General features: G+C 43.3%; 1 protein-coding gene across 4 annotated transcripts in view; it reads right to left on the bottom strand.

The window, feature by feature from the left end:
• The window catches only part of TNNT2 (troponin T2, cardiac type), a 49,433-nt gene that overhangs the window by 7,803 nt on the left and 18,816 nt on the right, over positions 1–22,814 (bottom strand). The window contains exons 3-15 of one of the 4 annotated variants that reach the window (XM_030220404.1): positions 20,002–20,012; positions 19,890–19,904; positions 18,534–18,569; positions 17,326–17,388; positions 13,223–13,255; positions 12,286–12,312; positions 11,765–11,786; positions 9,418–9,478; positions 8,615–8,731; positions 8,438–8,515; positions 6,120–6,233; positions 5,930–6,039; positions 3,256–3,346 (exon numbers count right to left, since the gene is read on the bottom strand). In XM_030220404.1, coding sequence (XP_030076264.1) covers positions 3,256–3,346; positions 5,930–6,039; positions 6,120–6,233; positions 8,438–8,515; positions 8,615–8,731; positions 9,418–9,478; positions 11,765–11,786; positions 12,286–12,312; positions 13,223–13,255; positions 17,326–17,388; positions 18,534–18,569; positions 19,890–19,904; positions 20,002–20,012 — 778 coding nt within the window. The remainder of the gene's footprint in view (positions 1–3,255; positions 3,347–5,929; positions 6,040–6,119; positions 6,234–8,437; positions 8,516–8,614; positions 8,732–9,417; positions 9,479–11,764; positions 11,787–12,285; positions 12,313–13,222; positions 13,256–17,325; positions 17,389–18,533; positions 18,570–19,889; positions 19,905–20,001; positions 20,013–22,814) is intronic. The other 3 variants (XM_030220405.1, XM_030220406.1, XM_030220407.1) reach the window with 3 other exon arrangements.

Here is a 22,814-nt window from a genome sequence, read left to right as displayed (position 1 = left end):
TCCCATCCCAGTACAACACCGGACATTTGGAAGTTGTATTGGTGATGTAGCAACCCCATGTGATAAAGCTAGTCATTGTGCTCTCCTCCCTTCTTCATCCCACCTGATGCCAAAGTCCTGGCTGTGATTAACTTTTGAAGACCTGATTTGGTGTCTATAAACTCATCCACATGAGCATTGCAACAGGTCCCAATAATTGTCAATATTCTAATCCAAGAGGTTATATAAGCGGGGTATAAATGATATAAATAAATAAATATAGAAAACAAACACCTTTCTGACAGGGGCAGTGGCAACTAAACCCAAGCTGAAATGTTAAAATGCTTGGGACAGACACAGAGCATGGTTATAAAGGACCAGAGGGGAAAGGGCATGGGGTAGCAGGTAAAAGGAATGAAAGAGAGACATATTTGGGATAGTTGTGGAGAGGCTGGATGGGAAACTGGGAAGCAGGAAAATCAGTGCTGGTTAAGGGAATGGGAACCTGCACTACTCTCTCCCCAAAGCAGGGGCATGGTCACGGGTGGGCCTGGGCCCACCAAGTTTGGGCTTAGGCCCACCCAGCAGCAGGTGCACCTTGAGAGCGCAGCATGGAGGGAACAGGCTGGGCTCTCGTGGTCCTGCGTCACTCTATTCAATATGTCCCGGGTAGCAGCTGCAATTCCCACACACTGTCTGCTGCCAATTTCCTATTTCTCTGCCTGGGCGGCGGGACGCAACAGAGGAGAGGCTTCCGGGTTAGCGGCAGGCAGCGTGTGGGAATTGCTGCAGCTTCCCGGGCCCCACTGAAGCAAGAAGGTCAGAGGGAGAGTTGTGGGGTGGGTGGGGTGAGGAAAGGAATGAAGGAAAGATGCTGCACAGGGGGGTGGAGGTGCGAGAGAGGGAGAACTGTTGAATATGGGTGGGGAGGATGGGGGAAGGGAGAGATGCAGCAAAGGAGAAAAGGAGAGAGAGAAATTGCTTGGGAGAGGGGCAAGAGAGGGAGAAATGTTGGGCGGAGGAAGGGAGGAAGGAAGAGATGTTGAACATGGAGCACAAGGGACGGGGAGAGAGATGGTGGACAATGGGGGGGGGGGGGTGTCCAAAGACAACCAGGACTCTCTTCTACCAAGCTCTGCAGTCGGCAACAGCATCCTTCAGCCACCACCAACTAAGCACGCGTGGGGTGTCAGCATTAGTGGCTTAGGGATGTTGATGCTGCCTATCAAACTTGGTAAAAGGGAGTTCTGGCCACTTTCAGAGAAAGTCTTCAGCTGACAGAGCTTGGGGATTCTCATTAGCTAAAGTATTTATATTATGAGGTGGGGGGTAGGAAGGGGCAAAGAAAATGTTGTACCCACCCACTTTGGGCTCAGGACCACCCAAAATTGGCTGTCTGGCTACACCACTGCCCCAAAGTGAGAAGGAAATCAGAGTAGAGACCAAGCAACTGATTATTTACTGTAGAGTCTATAAGAAGGCTAAAAGGCCGTGGTATTAATAGTTTGGGCAGGTGAGGCAATAGGGTTTCTACTGATTTGAAAATAGGTAATTACTTTCACCTTGTATATTCTCAGCCTGTTTTACACAGCCTGAGTACTAACGCCCTCAACAATTAGAAGGACACACTTGGATATAAGAAGATAATTTATTAGCATCTTACCAAAGGCAGTACAGGAAATTAGGCATTCATATCTGGAACATGGTGGAACAGCGCTTCGCGACACACAGCAGGTGCAGTCTGTCTTCTCTCTTCTGTCTTCTGCCCCCATACCCTAGCAGACTGCCTTTTTATACATTTCTTGTACCATTCATTCCTATGGACTCTCACTTTCTCACCAGCAGTCTTTGCCTATTATCAGTTGATAGCAATGACTTCACATGTTCCCAAGCTCTAAGTATCAACATCTTTGATACGAATGATGTGACATGTTTCCAAGTACCTTCTAGATATCAGCATCTGTGAATTAATGACTTCACAAGTCATTACGTTCCCTTCAGCCCCCCTGGATGTTCTTGCCCTACTTGCACCTGACCCACTACTATCTTCCACAAGCCAAAACATCCTTGCCTGTGACTTTCTTGCTAGTGCCAGTCGTCCAGCTGTTATTTACAGAGCAGATTCCCTCCTCCCTCAGTCTGCTCTCAGTTGCTTACTTCAGCATTTGCTGATGTGAAATGAATCTGTGTCAGAGGTGATCTTTGATTCTTAGAGGCCTAGCTCTTAGCCTGAGCCCTTGGCCTGTATTTCACTGAAAGCAAGGGACAGCATATTTCTACACAACTCAAGCTGGTAAAACTGGGTGGGTCACCGGGTCTTTATCTGCCATCATTCACTACATTACTGTGTTATAGTCCCTACAGCCAGTAACTATGCACTAAGAATTTTGCACTTAACCTGCCTTAACTGCAAAAATCAGTGTGTGTTAGGTACAAAGGCTGTGTGCTAATTGTTTGGGGCATGCCCAGTATGTCCTCTGCAATTAACACACAGACATGTGCATTAGCCTGCATAGAACCTGATCGCAATGAACACAGCTGCACTTAATGCTTCCTATTGAGGACGATCTAAGTAAAGCAGCACTAATGCAGAAATGGGTTAGCCCAGTGGGTCCCAAACCTGGTCCTGGAGGCACCCAGTCAGTCAGGTTTTCAGGATATCCACAATGAATATTCCTGAGAAATATTTGCATGCAGTGGAGGCAGTGAATACAAATCTCTCATGAATATTCATTGTGGATATCCTAAAAACCTGACTGGCTGGTTGTGCCTCCAGGACCAGAGGTTTGGGAACCACTGGGTTAGCACATGTTAATTACCATGTGCTCATGGCATTATGCAGCCCACACATTCTCCACCCATGACTCGCCTAGTTCCTGCCTCCTAACACAATATACAATTAACATGTGAATTACTGTGTACAAACTCTCATGCTACTGTGGTACTTGTCAGTGCAATTCTGTGGTAATGGTTAATGTGCCCTAATTCGCGTGTTCACAGCTTAATATACTTTAGTAAAAAGATCGCTATAATAACACTGCATCATGAACAGTTATTTTCCCCTAGCATATTACGTCAAATGTTGTGCATGAAGGAGGTTTCCTCCAGTAAGGGTTGATTGCTACTGTGTAGTAGGTTCCTACTTGTATCTTTTGAGAGCGATCGGTACGATGGCTTTGAGGTCAATGAAGGCGATGGGACCCAGGAAATCCCTACGTGATGCTGAAGGTGCAGACCATGCAAACAGAGCTGAAGTCTATAACGCGAGAAATATACCTCATATTTTTGCAGTTTGAACTCTTCTTGTAGGTCAAATTTCTCAGCTTCCAGCTGGTATATCCACTGCCATAGTTCTTGTGCTTTATCCCTGCAGGAGCATAACAAGAAAGAGTGATAAAAGCTGTCCTAAATTCACCCGCTTATCATATGTGGGCCCCAGCTGAATTTCAGGCTAGAACCCCTTCCTGACCCCCTTCTGGCACCCTCCCAATGTGCGGCCCACCCCACAACAGCCCTCCTGGGGCAGCACCCCAGGACAGGCCCCCTAGGTGGAATCCCCATCCCCACCCCCCAGTCAGGATAGAACCCCCTGGGGCCTACCTGACTTCCCTGATGATCCAGTGTGGTGTTGGGGGGCAGGAGCAACCCCCACTCCCTAGCAGCAGCTTCTTTAAAATGACTTACACGACCTCTCGCGGTACTTGCAGTTCCTCAAGGCTTGCCACAAGAGGTCATGGCAGCCATTTTGAAGAAGCTGCCACTAGGGGCAGGAGCAAGCAGGTGCTCGCTCCTGCCCCCAACACCCCACTGCCCCCACCCCTACCTAGTGTACCTCAATCTACATAAATGGCAAAAGAAAGTGAGAGAGAATGACTTTCCCTCTAGTACTTCAAATTTACATCCTAGTAATGATAAAATATTGACACTTATGAAAATGAAAAATAGTGCCTCTTCTATGATTGGTCCGTGGTAGATTGGAAATGTTCCCTGCTGTGGGTGACTACATTTCTCTACGTGGAACTAAAGGGCAACAAATAAGTCATAAATTAATGGTCTTCACACCCAGTCCTCAAGGGCTTTCAATGGGTTAGGTTTTCAGGATATCCCTAATGAATCTATATTAGCTAGATCTGCATACATACTAGCTCCACTGTATGCAAATCTCTCTCATGCATATTCATAAGGGATATCCTGGAAGCCTGATCCATTTGAGGCCCTTGAGGATGGGAGGGAAGACCACTCTTGTAGATGATAGCTTTCCCCTGGACTCTCTTAATAAATTTCTGACCAGTGTTCAAGGGTTAGGCTTCCTGTATCTGCTCAGTATAGAAAGTGCAAAGGATGGTATAGTTCAGGTATATCTGTAAATTGTAAGCTGGATTCATGCATTAGCTCAGGACCATCTTTTGCATAAATCATTTTAGAACTTTGTATAATAAATATTGAAGTCCTAATCAGCTCATATGAAATGAGGACTGCATCTGCTCTTTACAAGCCCTGAGAAACCTGCCCTGCGCTAACTGAATCCTGAAAACTCTAAGGGGCCTTTTACAAAGGTGCGTTGAAAAATGGCCTGCGCTTGTGCAGAAGCATGTATTGGACGCTCGCAGGTCCATTTTTCAGCGCGCCTGCAAAAAAAGGTCATTTTTTTTCTTGAAAATGGACGTGTGGCAAAATAAAAATCAGCAGGTGTCCATTTTGGGCCTGAGATCTTACCGCCACCCATCTCACGCGTTAACCGGATGGTAATTGTCAGTGCACTGCCGATTACCACCCGGTTAGCGCCATGCAGTAGAAACTAGAAATTATTTTCTGCCTCGCGTTTTGGATGCGCGTCAAAATTAGAATTACCACCCAAGGCACGCACATTATACTCACGCAGGCACCTACGTGTCTTAAGAAAAGGGACCCTAAATACACCTGTCCTACAACCCCGTCACCTATTTCCTCCAGTTTTGATGTCATATCGAGTTTAACAATAGTCCAGCTCTTTCTTCACCTGCTTTCCTTACCTAGTAGAAAATCTGTATACTAACACACTACCATAGGCGCCTGGTATAAGAGGCTTGGACAGGCTAAGCCTCCCCTGCTGTGCTCTGAGAGGTTTAAATTGTTGATTTACCTCCATCCTCACAGCAGGAGCTGCAGTGAAAGCCCTCTAGCCTTTTGTAAGCAATTGCAGAAATTGGTTTATGATTTGTTTACCTTACTGCTGGGAGAGCAGGGGGAGGGGGGGTTGGCTGGGTTGCCAGGGAGATATTTAACTAGGATGACTTCCTGACCTGCACTGAGAACAGATAGCAGCAGAATCGGACAACCAGACAACAAAGGTAGAAAAGATCATTTTATTTTCATTATAGTGTTTGGAATATGTCCACTTTGAGAATCAGGTGCTCAACATTAAAAGTTTATACTTATTTACTTATTTATGGCATTTTATCCCACATTAAACATGAATTAGGGTGTTTTGTGGCTCTACATGAGAATTGTGATGATATGATCCCTTGTTTCATATTGTTGATGGTCTGCATTTTCCGTATGGGTGGTATATTGGTGTATTAGGTTCTGCCCAGTGTAATATTTATGGTACAGTAAGGTTCTGAGTGTGTTTTTGCACAAAGTTGTGCATAGTGTTTTGCAGTTCAGTGATTGTGCTTAGAATATGCTTTGAGCAACCACTTTATTCTTTGACATATGATACATATCTAATATTTAAATTTAATAAAAGGTATTAATTGTGACTTTTATTTTTATTTATTTTTTTCTGTGTTATCAGACAATTATGGATTTAAGCTCCACCCCTCACCCCACCCCTAACCACGCCCCCTTTAGCCTCCCCAAACAGTTGGGCCACCGACCGCCTATGCACACTGCCATGCATATATGTGTGTTTGTGTGTTCCTACTTCTCCATGTCAAAGAGTTTGGCCTACATGCTAAATCTCCTTCACCTAAGTTTGTCTTCAGTCAGATGGTCGATATTTAGGGGTTTCCGTCTCTCTGCCAGGATCTTCTTTTTCTTCTCCCGTTCGGTCTGCTTCTTCCCGCTCTTCCTCTCTGTCTGTTGTAGACAAAAAAATTACATTTTATGTTCGGCTAAAACAGAGTTGGTGCTCCACATTTTCATGGGTTCTAGATCACCTTCTGTAAGTAGCCACCAAAATGTAAAGACATATTTGAGATGGCCTTCTTCTTCTTAGCATCCTCTTCCGCCCTCTTCCTGTTCTCCTCTTCCTCTTTTCGGGCCTTTTCTTCCTGTCAATAACAGAAAATGATATCACTGATTACAGTCTCCCTCAGCGCTGACGATGGGCAAATAGGTTATTGTGGCTTAGTTTTCCTGGCCAATGGAAGAACCTTGAGGCTAACTGCAAACTAGGATACATATGGCACCTAAATCAGGTGAAGGGAAAGGACAAGATTCAGTCCAACATGTTCTCATGAAGAAGTTCAAATACTGAAACATGTTGGATTGCTTTGTGTACCTCTGGGCCTTGATATGCTTTGCTCAGGAATCACTAATTTAAGAAAATAAAGGCAAAACCTTTTTAACTTTGCTTTATGCTCCTCTTTTTCTTGTGGGTAAAAAAGTAGAGGCTGTGAATCCCCGCATATACCACTCTCTGTGGAACAGATGAGCAATTTTCAGACATCCTATTAACTTGGGTAAGCAGCAAGTTACCCAGGTAAATGGGTTGTGAAAATTGTCTCCCTGGGACTCGTGGTTCTGCTTTTTTTCCATATAACAAATCAGCAATACAAGTACCAGAATGCATAAGGAACTAAACATCAAAGCAACCAATACTGGTCCACGGTTTCTTTCCAGGAACTGGGTCACTTGGCAGCTGAAGTGGACTTTATGGCATCCTATCATGACCTTTAGAACAGTATTTAGAATTAATCATTCTTGGTACCCAACTGCCCAGCCAGAGCTGAGATAGGTCAAAGTCGGGCTTGAAATAGATCTCATCTAACCTTGACCTCGTCCTAATATCTAGCGCAGTGATTCTCAAGCCAGTTTTAGGGCCACACCCATTCACTACGGTTTTTTTCAGGATATCCTCAATAAATATTCATGAGATAGATTTGCATACATACAGATTTTTCTGATGCCTCTTCATTAAGGATATCCTAAAAACCCAACTGGTTAAGCAAATTTCTAGGACAAGGTTGAGAACCACTGATACTTTTACTTTTACAATTCCAGATGATTACTTTTTTGGGATCTGCATTAAACTGATAGGAAACTGCAGAATAGAAGTCTTTAATGTAATGTAATAAAATAATAATATTTATTTATTTATTTATTTAACACATTTATATCACACATTTTCCCATTTAGTTGCAGGCTCAATGTGGCTTACACAATACCGGAGAGGCAGGCTCCGGTTCGATAAAATACAAGTACACAATATAGAAATCAACTTGGAAAAGACGTAAGTATAGAGCAACAATGAAATAAAGAGGGGGTGGTGATAGAAGTCCAATACGGTCCATAGTTTTTCTGTTTCGCAGGAAGTAGAAAGTTAATTTGGGTCAGGGGGATAGGCCTTCTTAAACAAGTTGGTTTTCAGTAATTTCCTGAAGTTGAGATGGTTATGAATAGATCTCAAGGTTTTGGGCAGAGCGTTCCACAGTTGTGTACTTATGTAAGAAAAGCTGGATGCATAAGTTGATTTGTATCTAAGACCACTGCAGTCTGGATAATGCAAATTTAAGTAAGTTCGGGATAATCTGGTACTGTTTCTAGGTGGTAGATGTATGAGGTTTAACATATATCCAGGAACTTCGCCATAAATATAGTGAGAGGCAGAGATAACCCACAAGCTGATTTAGCTTCTAACCCTGGTCTATTTAAGCAATACTGGACTGCTGGCTCAGCTGCTAGATAATTGCCCACTAGTGAAGTTAGGGACCCCAGGCTGAAGGTGGGGTCAGAAAAAGAGAAGGGTAAGAGTAATTGACACCAAATTAACTAGGTTGAGTGTGCTACCACAGGAACTATTACCAAGGAAACATGGAATGTGGCTGTATGAGTGATAACTGGGATATATCCTTAGCTTGATCATTGTAGGCCAGAGCAACTGGGTAGGCTGGTTGTCCCAAGGGTGAATGAGTCTCTTGACCACACAGAGATTTTGTAAAGGTGGTATCGGACTGTTGGGAAGGTTTGTTAGAGTAGTCTGGGATGGGGAAGAGAGATTTTACGTATGGTGGGAGTAATTGGTCTCCTTAAAGGATACAGTTTCGTATCTACATTGTGTTTTTCTTTCTTGAATTTTCTCTTGATGTTAAAAGTCTACAGCTCTGTTGGGAGCATGACAAGGGAGGTGGTTGGGTTACTAGAGCAAGCTAAGGGCTATGAGAGGATGGCAAATGGAGGGGAAATTGATTTGATCTATGTGGGTGTTTTACATTTTGTTAATGACTATAGCCAATAGCTATGCAAGGATACTCACAGCTGCTCGGGTCTGTCGCTCCTTTTCTCTCTCAGTGCGAATCCTCAGCTGCTCTGCCCTCTCTGACCGTCGTGTTTCCTGCAGAGGGGTAGGCAAGAACAGGGTACAGGGCTATTGATTCATGTAGGGGAGAGGAATACATCTGAAACTCGGCACAAAGGAGATTCTTAGTCTTACGATCCTGTCTTTGAGTTCAACCAGCTCTTCCTCCTCCTTCTTGCGATTTTCAAAGTGGGCTTCAATCAGTGTCTGCAGCTCATTCAGGTCCTTCCGCATGCGTTTCTGATGAATGTCCTGGAAGGGGCACCAGATATACACACACAGTCTCAGTCTGATGCTAGATCAGAGGCTGACAAATCCCCTGGCAGGTGTGACATCAGTTTCCTGCCTGTATGCCACTACTTTCACTCACACAATGGTGGCACCTTGTGTTAATGTGTTTAACATTCACAGACCAGTTCTGCTGATCTTGCTATGTGTAAGATCAGCACATCCAGTAAGTGATAATAACATCAAAACCAAAAAGCCCTTGTAGTGCAGAAGAGCCCAAGGAGGAATGAGTGCTCACTTGCAGACACTCCCTGATTTTTGTGGTGGAAATCGGGAAGGGGGGGGGGAGGTCTTTCTGACATAGTCAGTTGACCTTTAATGTGAATTGAAGTCATTTCTATAGCCTGTTGTAAATACTAAGGGTGATCATACTCTATGGACAACAGAAACAGCATGCAGGGGAAGGACCTGGAGGCAGCAAAATTGGGCCTGGTGCACTCATATCACCTCTTAGAAAGGAGACTAGAATTTACAGCAAAAAGGGAGATCTTAGTGAATGGTGTTATCTAACCATTGAACTATGTTAAAGAATGCTTTCCGTTGGAGCTACTCCTTTAAGCAAATATTCCCTGTACGAAGCAATTGCAACCTGAGGTACATTTGCGAGTTTGGTTCCACATTGGAATGTAAAAAAAGCCTTCCAGACTTACATCAAAGTCAACTTTCTCTCCATCAGGGATCTTGGGGGGTATCAAGTTAGGCATAAACGACCTGCAAAGGACAACAATGATGGTCATTCATAAAAAAAATGGCTCCATAGAACAGTGTAGTGCAAAAAAGAAAGAACAGGAGGACCAATACAGTTACATAAGAATATAAGAGTAGCCATTCTGGGTCATACCAATGGTCTATCTAGCCTAGAATCTTGTTTCCAACTGTGGCCAATCCAGGTCACAAGTACCTGGCAGAAACCCAAAGAGTTGCAACATTCCAGAACCCTGAAGTGAAGCAAGATTCCGGAATCCCAAAGAGTAGAATCATTCTGTGCTACCAATCCCAGGGCAAGCAATTTCTTCCCCTTGTCTGTCTGAATAGGAGACTATTGACTTTTCCTCCAGGAACTTGTCCAAACCTTTTTTAAACCCAGATACACTAACCAATGTTACCACATCCTCCGGCAAAGAGTTCCATAGCTTAATTATTTGTTGAGTGAAAAAATATTTCCTCCTATTTGTTTTAAAAGTATTTCCATGTAACTTCCTTGATTGTCCCCTAGTCTTTGCAATTTTGGAACGAGTAAAAAATCGATTCACTTCTACTCGTTCTACATCGCTCAGGATTTTGTAGACCTCAATCAAATCTCTCCTCATCCGTCTCTTTTCCAAGCTGAAGAGCCCTAACCTCTTTAGCCTTTCCTCATATGAGAGGAGTTCCATCCCCTTTTGTCATTTTGGTCGATGTTCTTTGAACCTTTTCCAATTCCGCTATATCTTTTCTGAGATATGGTGACCAACTCAAGGGTAAAAAACAAGTTTATTAGTCAGACTTGATGCAGATCTGTGTTTCGGGGCAAGGGCGCCTGCTTCAGGAGTCAACAAATCAATCCAGATGGGTATGGATACCTATGCACACAAACACAAGCAGACACTTTACAAGGTGTGTTAAACAACAGTGTCATTAGTAATCCAAATACCAACCGAGTGAAGTATTGTGTGCCGCAAGTGAATTGCAACTGTCCAAAAAAAAATGCAGTCACAAGGAACAGTAATAATTCACTCAGTTGACTCCTGAGGCAGGTGTCCCCCATGAGAAAACGCAGATCAGCATCGAGTCCGACTAATAAAATTGCTGTTTACCCTTGAGTTGGAACTGGATTGGTCCTCCCCTGCTTTCTTTTATTCTCTGTGCCTTGATTCATAGGGGTTTCCTCTTCTTTTTTCGCTTCCATAGAACAGTGGCGCATTAGCACACTGAACTAACACTTTAAGGGATTGCCTTCAATTCCTGGTACCAGCCACAAATGGTGCTGGGTGACGATGGTTTCACTGAACACTCCAGCAAGCTGGGGTGCTTCTGTTTTGTTTCAGAAAGGCTCATAGATGGGCCTGAACAGAAAAGACCCCCCCCCTCCCCGCGAGACAACGGTGCCTAATACAACCACCGATTTCCCAGACACGGTTTTCCAGTATACCCTGTCTGTCTGTTCATTCCTAGACTAAGAGTGTGCCAATATACTTCAGCATCAAAACAATCCCAGATGAATTTCAGCTGCTGCCAAAATCTAGGTGATCTGACAGATTTTAGTCAGAGAGTTAAAAGCCACTAAAAAAATGCTTTCTTTCTAACCGGTACAATATATACTGACACCCCCTTAGAAATCTGTCTTGGGCTTCAGCTACAAATTACACAAATGAATCTGAGTGCCTCAGATCTGATTTGATTTTTATCTTAGAAAGAAGAAAATTTTATTGATTGATGTTTTATATAGAAAGAACACCCATGTTGGCTATAGTCATTCACAAAATGTAAAACACCCACATAGATCAATTTCCCCTCCATTTGCCATCCTCTCATAACCCTTAGCTTGCTGTAGTAACCCAATCACCTCCCTTATCATGCTCCCAACAGATATGTAGACCTTTAACATCAAGAGAAAATTCAAGAAAGGAAAAACATATTGTAGATAAGAAACTGTATCCTTTAAGGAGACCAGCTACACCCACCAAACACCAAATCCCTCTTCCTCACCCCTGAGTACTCTAACAAACCTTCTGAACAGTTCGATACCACCTTTACAAAATCTCCATTTGGTCAAGGGACTCATTCACCCTAACTCGGATCTGACTTGATTTTCATCAGATTTAACCTTTAGTACTAATTAACTCAAGGTCCTACATCTCTCTGTCGCTAGCTTATTTCTGCCTGTAGGAGTAACCCATTTGTAATCTACCTCTGCAGTTCTTAACATTCCGTAAAAGCAAAGTCTACCGTATTATCTTTCATTTAGAAATCCTCATTAAGGTTTATAAAGTGAGGCAGAGGACATGCTCTACTTACTTGGGTCTTGGTTTGGATTCTTCTGTGGCCCACATAAACCAAATAAAATAAGAATAAGTCAGTGCAAAGAAAACTGCATCATTATTCTTCCAAATGATTAGTAATCATGAAAATGCATCTGGGCATAGTGCTCTTGACTGACCTCTCACTGCTTACTAGGGTTGCCAACAAACTCAATGCCATAAATAGTATGATGAGATGATCCTGGTCTTACCTCCATTACATTTATGGCTCTCTACAAAAAACATATTGAGATAATACAACCACCACTATAGCCTACTATATTAGAGACTGCTATCTATTGTAAGGCCACCAGGTGGCACTGCTCTGTTTTAGGTGTTGACGTGTTGTAGATTAGTTATTCATTAGGGACATCCTAAAAGTCTGACCCATTGGCGCCCCTCAAGGACTGGGAGTGAAGGCCAAAGTTCTAGAGAGTCTATGGACCGATTGAGGGATTCATGCAGAAATCTTGGCCCTATCTGATTAGGATTGCTATGTGGAGCCTCTCAGTACCCTACCTTCACCCTGCTGCTTGTCGTCTCCAGCTGCAGAAAACACAGTAGGTTACTGCATGATACTCATTTAGACAACAACAGTGAACTGGTAGAAATCTGGACTTGTTAACAAACAGAGCTGCCCATTGCTCCTTAAGAAGCAGAGGAATTTTCATGGTAACTCTCTGGTATTTAGAAAGATCATTTCACTGAAGTCTGTGGAGGTGAGTGACAACATGACTTGCCTCATTAGGGCCTGGGGAGATAGATGGGAGGAATGATGAGTTGTCTCTTGGAATTAAGTGATTTGGGGGAAATAATAGTCACAGCTGTTCACATCTCTTTTTTGCAAAGAATGTCCCTTGCAAATTCCAAGACTCCCATGCTCTGTGTGGCTGGTGGCCTCAGTTGGGAAAGTTATTGGTGACCCATCAGGGAGTTGGAGAGTCCATTGTGCTTAAACTTATATTTCACTTTAGGACTTGTTCAGTCAATGTTCACAGCTTGATAAAGCAAAATCATGAAAATGTGACACTACCTGTAAGTCAGACAGTGAGGACTCCTGTATTAATTGAATTGAATTTCAATTCCTATATTCTGCTCATACAATAAAAACAACAGAGAAGCCCAACAAGTCACAGGACAAAAATATGGACCTAAAAGGCCTGAGGCTTGGGTAAAGCTCCCCATCTCCACTAAAAACTATCTGTGTATCTTTATTCTTCATGTTTTGGAAGTTATCTGACCTTCCCTTATCCTTCAACGCCCCCCCCCCCCCCCTCAACACTTGCTGGTTTAATATCATGGCATGAAAATACAAGTTTATAACCATATGGAGTGGAAAAGTAGCCTGGAAGCTAATTTTTTTGAAAAGAAATTAGTGCCTTTTAAAACCCCTCCTCTATTTTCCCACCCTCCAAAACCTTTTCATGTCCTTTTATTCTGTCCCCTTTCCACTTACCATCTTCAGGTTCCTTCTCATCCTCTTCATTGTCTAAAAGTTCAGATAGAAAGACAAATTTTATAAGGCTGAACGGTTTGGGGTATCACCCAGATTTGGGGATTTCTATTCTTATATATAGATAAACCTATATGTAAGCCTCTTATCTCCTCCAGGCTGTCTCCTGATGGCCAAGGTGATGCACTGTAGAGATTTAGACATATGAAGGGTAATTCTATAACCTATATGCCCATTTGCACATAAATGTTTAGAATAATGGCGCTTAAGTGCTTATGTGTAAATGCAAAACTTCTGCCTAAATTCTATTCTGCAAATACTCGCTTAACTTACAAAGCATGGATTTGCAAGAGGGGGGTGGTATACACAGGGGTGGCACATAGGCAGAGCTCCCACTTATACACATAACTTACAGAATGCTGTAAGTTATATACAACCCTGCCACGCTTAGGCAGGCGCACATTCCAGCTCTATGGCTGGCATAAGTGCAGGCATTCTTCATTGGTATTTACTATACCACTTTGACTGATGCACAGAACTAAGCAGTTTACAAACTAAAAAGGTAGACCAAAACCAGAAAAATAACTACAATTTATTTATATTATTTATTTATTACTATTATTATTAGGATTTATTTACCGCCTTTTTGAAGGAATTCACTCAAGGTGGTGTACAGTAAGAATAGATCAAACATGAGCAATAGGCAATTACAGCAGTAAAAATATTTGAAAACAATACAAAGTATGGCATTGTATACTATTTACAATGTCAACACAACACGTAATAGAACATTATAATTGGTAGTGAAGGGTAAGGCAAAGTTGTGACATATTGATGGGTAAGAAAGTAGGAAGAATTAGAAAGTAAGGTGACTGATTTGAAGAAAGTTGCACATGGAGGAGTGGATAAACACGTCCCGTTGCAGTATGTGCAGCTCGAGTCACTCCTTGTGTGTGTGAGTGAGACTAACAAGTTAGGTACTTCTTCCATTGAAGACTTGGTTGAAGAGCCAAGCTTCCACCTGCTTCCTGAAGTAGAGGTCGTCTTGTGTTAAGCGGAGCCTTTCAGGCAATGCATTCCAGAGTGTGGGGGCTACTCCGGAGAAGGCTCGCATGCGGGTATCACATCGTGTAATGTCTTTTGGAGAGGGTGTAGTTAGTGAAAGTCCTTGGGAGGACCTTAGTGTCCTTGGCGGTGTGTGGAGGATCATCCTATTCTTTAGATACTCAGGGCCATTTCCTTTCAGGGCCTTGAAGATCAGACATAGAGTTTTAAATTTAGCCCTGTATTGTACTGGTAGCCAATGAAGCTTTTGCAAAAATGGTGTGATGTGGTCACATCGCTTGCAACCATCTATGAGTCTTGTTGCTGCATATAGGATATAGGGTGTGGGGGGGGGGGGGGGGGGGGGAGAAGAAAGAGCAACCCAAACATACAACAACAAAGGGGGAGAACAATAAGGAAATAGAGCACAAGGAGAAAAAGGTAAAAGGCAAGAGTAAAAAGTGGTCACAAGTCTCATCATAAGTATGTAAGTACATACGTGTTGCCATACTGGGACAGACCGAAGGTCCATCAAATCCAGCATCCTGTTTCCAACACTGGCCAATCCAGGCCACAAGTACCTGGCAAGATCCCAAAACTGTACAACCACAATCACTCAAGGCATATGAGACTATGAAAAGGGGGGGGGGGGGGGGGGTCCAAAGCACACCTGTTGGTGGTCAACCACAATCACTGACATTGAACCCCTGCTTTAAAAAGCCGTCTTAACAAAAAACAACAAATTTCTAAAGCAAGACTATTTTAGATTGCAGGGGCTAGAAAGTAGAAAGCACTCTGGTATGCTCGTATTTACCGTTCTGGGGCCGGGGATGACTATTCGTTGGCTATTGATGAAGTGAAGCAGCCGCGGAGGAGAGTAAAGGTATTGTGAGAGAAGAAAGATATAACAGAAGTCAAGAGTCACTCTTAAGAAGCAGAAAGATTGAACTGGGGTAACTGAAGTACCTAAAAGATATAAATCTTGGGTTGGGGCTGAAGGATATCCAATGACCCAACGACATTGGATTACACTAGTATTCTGCAACAGAACCTAGGCGCCTGGGTTCCTTTAAAGAACAGGCGCCTACTGTAGGTCCTAAGGCTGCCTACATGGAGTTGCCCTCATAGGGGATAACTCTACAGTATAAGGAGGTGCTTAATTTTAGGTAGTATTTGTGGGGTCCTTTTACAAAGCTGTGGGAAAAAGGGCCCTGCGCTAGTGGCGGGGGCCATTTTTCCTGTGTGCCAGGGTCCTTTTTACTGCAGCGGGTAAAAAGCCACCAGACACACTGGCCATGTCAATGCAGCGGGGATCCTTTACCACCACCCATTGAGGTGATGATAAGGACTCCCAGGCTAACCCAGCAGTAACCAAGCAGTGCATGGCGATGCCCGGTTACCGCCAAGTTACTGCCGTGCAAGCCATTTCTGGGGCTTTTCCCCCCCAGGAAATGGCACGCACTTGGGGAGGGATTACTGCCGGCGGCTGCGTTGGGTTGGCGGTAGTCCCAGGAGAGCGAGGGGTAAGCCCGCGTTGGGCTTACCGTCGCTCTGTAAAAGGGCCCCTATGTGCATAAGCTAGGAGCAAGCTCTGTGAGTGACAGTGGGTGCTGAGCACCCCTAATATTGATCAATCTCCTTCTTTTTCCCAGGGATGAGTGGAGTGGAACGGGTAGACGTGAATCGTTTGTTTTACTCTTTCCAAAAATACTAGGACTAGGGGGCATGCAATGAAGCTACAAAGTAGTAAATTTAATACAAATTGGAGAAACGTTTTCTTCACTCAACGTGTAATTAAACTCTGGAATTCGTTGCCAGAGAATGTGGTAAAGGCGGTTAGCTTAGCGGAGTTTCAAAAAAGGTTTGGACGGCTTCCTAAAGGAAAAGTCCATAGACCATTATTAAATTGACTTGGGGAAAATCCACTGCTTATTTCTGGGATAAGCAGCATAAAATGTATTGTACTGTTTTGGGATCTTGCCGGATACTTGAAACCTGGATTAGCCACTGTTGGAAACAGGATGCTGGGCTTGATGGACCTTTGGTCTGTCCCAGAGTGGCAATAATTATGTACTTATGGAAGAATATTTTTATTGTGTTGGGCACCCTCAATTATTTTGAAATGCTGGCGCTTAGCATGTAAGTTGCCAATTATTGTTTGTTGATGCAGATCAGCACTTAATTTAACAATTAAGTTACATGTGTAACTGCTCTGATTCTATATCCTCTGCGTGAAATTTTGCATGCTAAGCACAGAAATGTGCACATAGAACTATAGAATTAGAGAGAAAATCTACTCTGAGGAATCACTGGCGCAGAATCAGACTGACCGTAGGCAGAATTAGATCAATTAGGCATAAGGGAAGCTGCTTTATAAAGGCATTTCAGGAGTGTTTCCTGTGTTTGCCATGGCTGAGAAGGGCACAGGATGGAAAGGGGCTCCATATTTGTGTGTGTTTGAGGCAGACAAGGTGCTTGGGGTTTGCATGTATTTGGGAGTTGGATGGAACCTCAGAGTCTGCATATGATTGGGTTTGGAGGAAGACATTTGAGTTAATGTGTGGGCAGGGGCTTGATGTGTGCATGTATTTGAGCTAAGAGAAGGGGCTGAAGTTTTGCATGTATTTGAGTTAGGATTTGCTTATATTTGGGTTTGGGATTTCATGGATTGCGTGTGTTTGGGGGGGGGGGGGCTGGGGAGAGGATTGAGGGACTGTATGTGTTCAGAATTTAGGGAGGAGTTTGAGGGTTGTGTATGTTTGGGGTAAGGAAGAAGACTCAGGGTTTGCAGATATTTAGATAGACAATGCCAAGATGCATGTGTGACTGACTCATGGCTGTGCTTTTTCTGCTTGTTGGACTGTGATGGTATTACTTATTTATCTCAACTAATAGCTCTTAGGAATGAAAAAATAGAAGATTTGAGCCAATAATAGCAGGCAGAATAGTCAGTGAAAACTTGAATTGAATTGGTTACTGGACATTATTTTTACAGAATCACGTATCCCACATGGACTGAGCATGCACACTAAAATATTTGAACAAAGGGTTTCTTGGTGTACCATGAGTGTCTGCTTCTTCCTTCAGCTCCTCTTCCTCTTCCCCCTGCTCCTCTTCCTGCTCTTCTATAAGAAAAATCAAAAAGGGCATGTAAGTCAAATACCGTAATACGTGGACAATATTTATTGGGTATCAGTTTCCTAAAGGGGCAAGATTAGCTATTGTTTTAGCTACAGCAGGTACTGCTGTAGGTTGGTCTTTCAATGGCCATTGGGAGAATCCAAGGATTAATTCTAAAACACAGATGAGAAGATGTTGTAGAGAGTGATTGTGGAAGGTGCAGCTACTATGAGTGGATAGATAGTGAAGAATGGCTCTAATGGGATAATTCTATAACTGCATAAATATTAGCTCTTACTTTATAGAATCATTCCCAATAGGAGTTTGGTGCATACCATAAGGTATGCTAAGGATAGAGATAGATATGTACAGTAGGTGGATGGACATTATACGGAGGATTCTATGGAGTAGATGTGTGACTAATCTGGAGAGATTGGTAGGCAGATACTGCAATATGGGATATACAAGTTTTTAAGAATTTTGGGGGCCGGTTGTTGACGTAGGTCCCCATGGCTATTTTACCAACCGGCTCCCAAAATTTGGGCTCGGTCCCCTCCTGAACTCCTTTTTACCTTGCTGGCAGGGATGCCTAGCCCCGCCAGCCAAATAAATAGACTGCCACTGTTCCCCACAGCTTGTTTCTGGCTCTGAGCAGCATGCTGGGACTTCTTGTGCACGGCTTCCAGCTCAGAGCCAAAAGCAAGCAGCGGGGAGTGACGGCAGTCAATTTATTTGGCTAGTGGGGTTCAACATCCTTGCCAGCAAAGGTATGCCTAGGGCATCCATTCAGGGGTTGGGTACAGAGAGGAATGCTTTGTCCCCTCATGCCTCCCCCCCAAATTGCAGGGCTGGCTATGCCCAGAGAGACAGCCTGCTGATAAAAATTTACCAGCACACCACTGATATAAGTAGATATTATAGGACGTGGCATGTAGAGTACATGATGATAGAGAGATTAGTAAGATCCAGATGGAAAGTTATTTAATAAGATACTGTAGGTAAGAGAGGAAGGAAGGGACACTCTGTATGGCAAAACGATAGATATTAAATGCTTGATCACAATTCAAATTCTACCAATAGAAACGAGAAGAACATTCTTTGTTTCTTCCTTTTCAAATATTTTCTATAAACATGGACATCATTTCACTACCTTCATCTTCTCCTTCTTCCATCCATTCTTCCTCATCTTAGAGGTCAGGAGTCAAGAGAACAAGTGAGAGGTTAATGAGACCAGCTGGTGACTGTGTGACAAATGAGAGACGGCCATGCTTTCTCATCATTATTCATATGAAATCAGTGCCTCCAGGATTTGCATTAGTTTGTTTTCCTGCAGTGCTGATGTAGCTCATGCAGTGTTAAGCAAAGCAGGATATAATACAGTTTCCACTCACGATCAAAATGTTTAGTATATAACAATAAAGGGGGTTTGTCCAGTGATTAATAGACCCAGTTATCTTTGTGGGTATTATACAATTCTTTTCCCGATTCTGGTACCTGCAATCTTTTGCCATAAGAATAGCAACAATTCAATTCTGAGAGAACAAGGGAGCACTGTGATGTCATTAGTCATTATTAAAGTTGTTCACTGATTGGATGATGCCTGTGATAGGCATTAGACAGTGTTCTATGTAGCATTTTAAAGAACTGCTATTGAACCAATTGGATTGCTGGGTTTCTTAGGACTGCACAAACAGAACTACAAGAGAAGCATTCACATAGTTCTTCAATCCAGGATGCAACACATGCTCTTTGATTCTGCTGAGACACAAATCAAGATAACCAGCAAGAAGTATAAGGCAGGGCCTTGTTAAATGCAGGCCTACATTTGTAATATATGTTCAGTTCAGCACCGTCCATCCACCCTTATTAGGAAGGGTCCCAGGCCTTAGGGATGTTTAGGGTTGCCAACTGGATCCAGATTCTCAGGACAGGGTTAATCCAGTCCTGGGTTTACCCTGTTGCATGCAGGGACTTGTAGTTCTGATTCCCCTATTGCATTCCCTAAGAAAACCAAGACTACAAGTCCCAGTAGGCATTGGGGGTAAACCCAGGACTGGATTAACTCTGTCCTGTGAATCTGGATCCAGTTGACAGCCTTAGGGATGTTATGACTGTTGTCCTTTACAAGATATGTGGTTACTCCCTCGAAATAAACACATCACACATAATTGAAGCTCAGGACCACTTTAGAGTTGAGTAACAAAGGCACGAGGGAGATATTAGAGGGAGAATCATGACAGTTCCTCCCCATAGATGTGGTGTTTTCATTATCAACACAAGCGTCAAGTGTTGAATTATTATTGTAAAAGATTTTAGCTAAAAATTCAGAATTTATCAGAGGGCAAGTGGAAGAATAATACTTATAACCACATGACTGACTTCAGCCAGTGACAGGGTTTGTGTCACCATGTCATAACATTTGATGTTTATTGAAATGTTTTTTTTACGATCTGCAGGATCAATGTCATGGCATGCTCTGTAAGATACTAACAAAAGCCAAACGTACCTTCCAGGCATTCTTCTTTATGAGTGACAAAGTGAGAGAGAGAACAAGCAAGGTGTTAATGAAGATCCTTGAATAAGTGCAACTCTGTACGGAGAAGAGAGGGCGATCTTACCTTCCTGTTCCCTATAAAGCCCAGAGAGAGAAAGAGAGAGAAGATGCATTTTTTTTACTATTTCAGATATCAGCTACCAGCCCTGCTTTTGCCTCATTCCACATAGGAGCTTGTAGTTCTAAGGAACATTTGCCTTTTAAAACAGTTCTTGAATACCACGGCATCGAAGGTCCTGTTACATGTACTTATTATGAATTGTTTGCGCCATTACGATTCGTTACTAAGACTAAGTCTATCGATTTTTGATATACTGCCTTCTATTGAAGCACAAATCAAGGTGGTTTACATATATAACTATTCAGGTACTTGCACTGTCCCAGATGGGCTCGCAATCTAAGTATATTGTACTTGGGGGGCAATGGAGGGCTAAGTGACTTGCCCAGGGTCACATGGAGCTGCAGAGAGAATTGAACCTGGTTCCCCAGGGTCTTAACCCACTGCCGAACGTTAGGCAGCAGTGGGAATTGAGCCTGGTTCCCCAGGTCTGCATCCTGCTGCACTAACCATTAGGTCACTCCTCCACTCCACCCCACAGCATTAGATTATACAAAATAAGGCCCTCCGGATGCTATATAATGCAAAAAGGAATGATCACATGACAAGAACAACATTGGCTTCCAATTTCAAGTCACATTAAATGGAAGATTCTGACTTTGGCACATTTATGCCAATAAACAGCAGATCTGCACTCTGTTCTCATCATTTATATCCCTGCTCATTCCTTCAGATCCTCTCTGAGAAATGTCTCGCCTATCCCTGCACTAAGGTTGATACCTCAGGGAATCCAGCTTTCAGTTTATTGGATATCTATATGGAAAACTCTTGCAAGAAATATAAAATAAGCATTAAGATGTAGCCTTTTAATCCAAGCTTTTAATGTACCCTAAATTTTGCAAAAATATGTTTTTTTGCAATTATAAAAATCTCCCTGTGAGGGAGTCTATAGGACATGGCCACGTCCCCTTAAAGGTACTCCCTTATAGTGTGAGAACCACCTTAATGTCCATAGTCCCACCCAAGTGGGGATATGACATGGGGGGGGGGGGGGGGGGAGAGCAGGAACTAGGAAGCGATGCCCAACTGCATTTGCTTCCTGCTTGATCCAGCCAGGGGCCGGCTAGAGACCTGTTCCTGCCGTGGCCTGCAGGGGCAGTACCACAGGAGGACATTTTGCTTACACCTAAGGACTATTTTGTGTTAGTTTCCCCTTGCCTGTGAAGCTAACAAGACCCCCCATACCTAGCACCTTTAATAAAGTATTATTATTTTGCTGACCTTGACCGCTGTATGGCTGCAGTCTTTCCTGGCTCCAGCGAATGCCCTCCCTTGCTCACATTACCACATTCCGGTTTTTCCTTTTCTGTCTCAGTCAAAATTTTGTATTGGAATTAATTGTTGTGCAGTTATGATCCTCCCTTTTTGTGGTAATCTTGTCTAACTTTTAGTTTTTCAGTGAATTTTGTATATGTTCTGAATGTTGGTGTGTAAACCACTCTGATCCTATTGTAAACAGCAGTCTATCAAATTCCTGCGACTAACTAACTAAGGGGTCCTTTCACTACGCTGCAGTAAGAATTGGTCTTTCCCATGTGCTAAGGCCATTTGTACCGTGGCTGTGAATAACCCCTATTTTCTTTTTGTTTCATTTATGGCCATGTACTAATGTTACCATTAGTATGTTGCTAGACTATAATCTTTGATATACAGGGAAGGTATAAGAATGTGATCTGCAAGAATGGCAGGAGTAGTTTTTTGGAGGTAGCAGATGGCAAAACATGATTTCTGATACATGATACTGCCCTGGTGGTCTAGTGACCTCTTCGGGGCAGGAAAGAGCCCCCTCTTTCCTGCCCGGAGCGCTGCCCTGCATGCATCCTTCCTGTTCCTGATCTCGGCGTCGATTCAAAATGGCCGCTGAGAGTTGAAGTCTCGCAAGGTCACTTTAACTCTCGGCGGCCATTATGAATCAGTGCCGAGATCAGGAACAGGAAGGATGCATGCAGGGCAGCGCTCCGGACAGGAAAGAGGGGGCTCTTTCCTGCCCCGAAGGTGGAAGAGGTCACTAGACCACCAGGGCAGTAGTAAGTAAGGGGAGGGGAGGCTAGCAATCTGCACGTTTGTCCAGAAATCCGGACAAATGGGCAGATTGGCAAAACCCGCCCGGTTGCCCAGACATGTCCTCAAAAAGAGGGTAAATCTGGACATATGGTAACCCTAACACTAACGAAAATGTGACCCAAATCCCGGCACATAGATTTAAGCACAGAGGGCCATATTCTATAACTATATGTGTAAATTTTGGAACATCCATGAAATGCGCATTTCCCCGTCCATAACCATGCCCCTTTTTGCCTGCATGCATTAGAAGTTAGGCATACTGCATTATAGAATACGCTTAGCAAGTTGTGCACGTAAATTCTAATTATAGCCAATTATTGCTTGTTAAGTGCTGTTATTAGTGCTAATTAGCTTGTTACGCCAATTAAGTTACGTGCATTGTTCTAGAATATGCCTGGATTTTAGCGCGGATCTCTAGGCACGCTATATGGAATCCAGGAGTATATGGGCACCCTCTAGCATCTAAATAAATGATAAACAATAAATATAGATGCAGTGTTATAGAATTATCCTTCCTACTGTGTCACCACAACTCCTGCTTTATCTTCGGCCATCTCACTGACCCCTGGATCCGCTCCCAAGCAGATCAAATTCTGTCACTCTTCCAGGTCTCTGTTACCCTCAGGAATGTACAATCTTCCTGATATCAGGACCGCTTGTCCTGTAACTGCTTCTGTCATGGAAAATGCCAGCCA

This window comes from Microcaecilia unicolor, chromosome 12 (genome assembly GCF_901765095.1).
Source record: "Microcaecilia unicolor chromosome 12, aMicUni1.1, whole genome shotgun sequence".
Lineage (NCBI taxonomy): Eukaryota > Metazoa > Chordata > Amphibia > Gymnophiona > Siphonopidae > Microcaecilia > Microcaecilia unicolor.
This window is presented reverse-complemented; position numbering and strand designations above follow the sequence as displayed.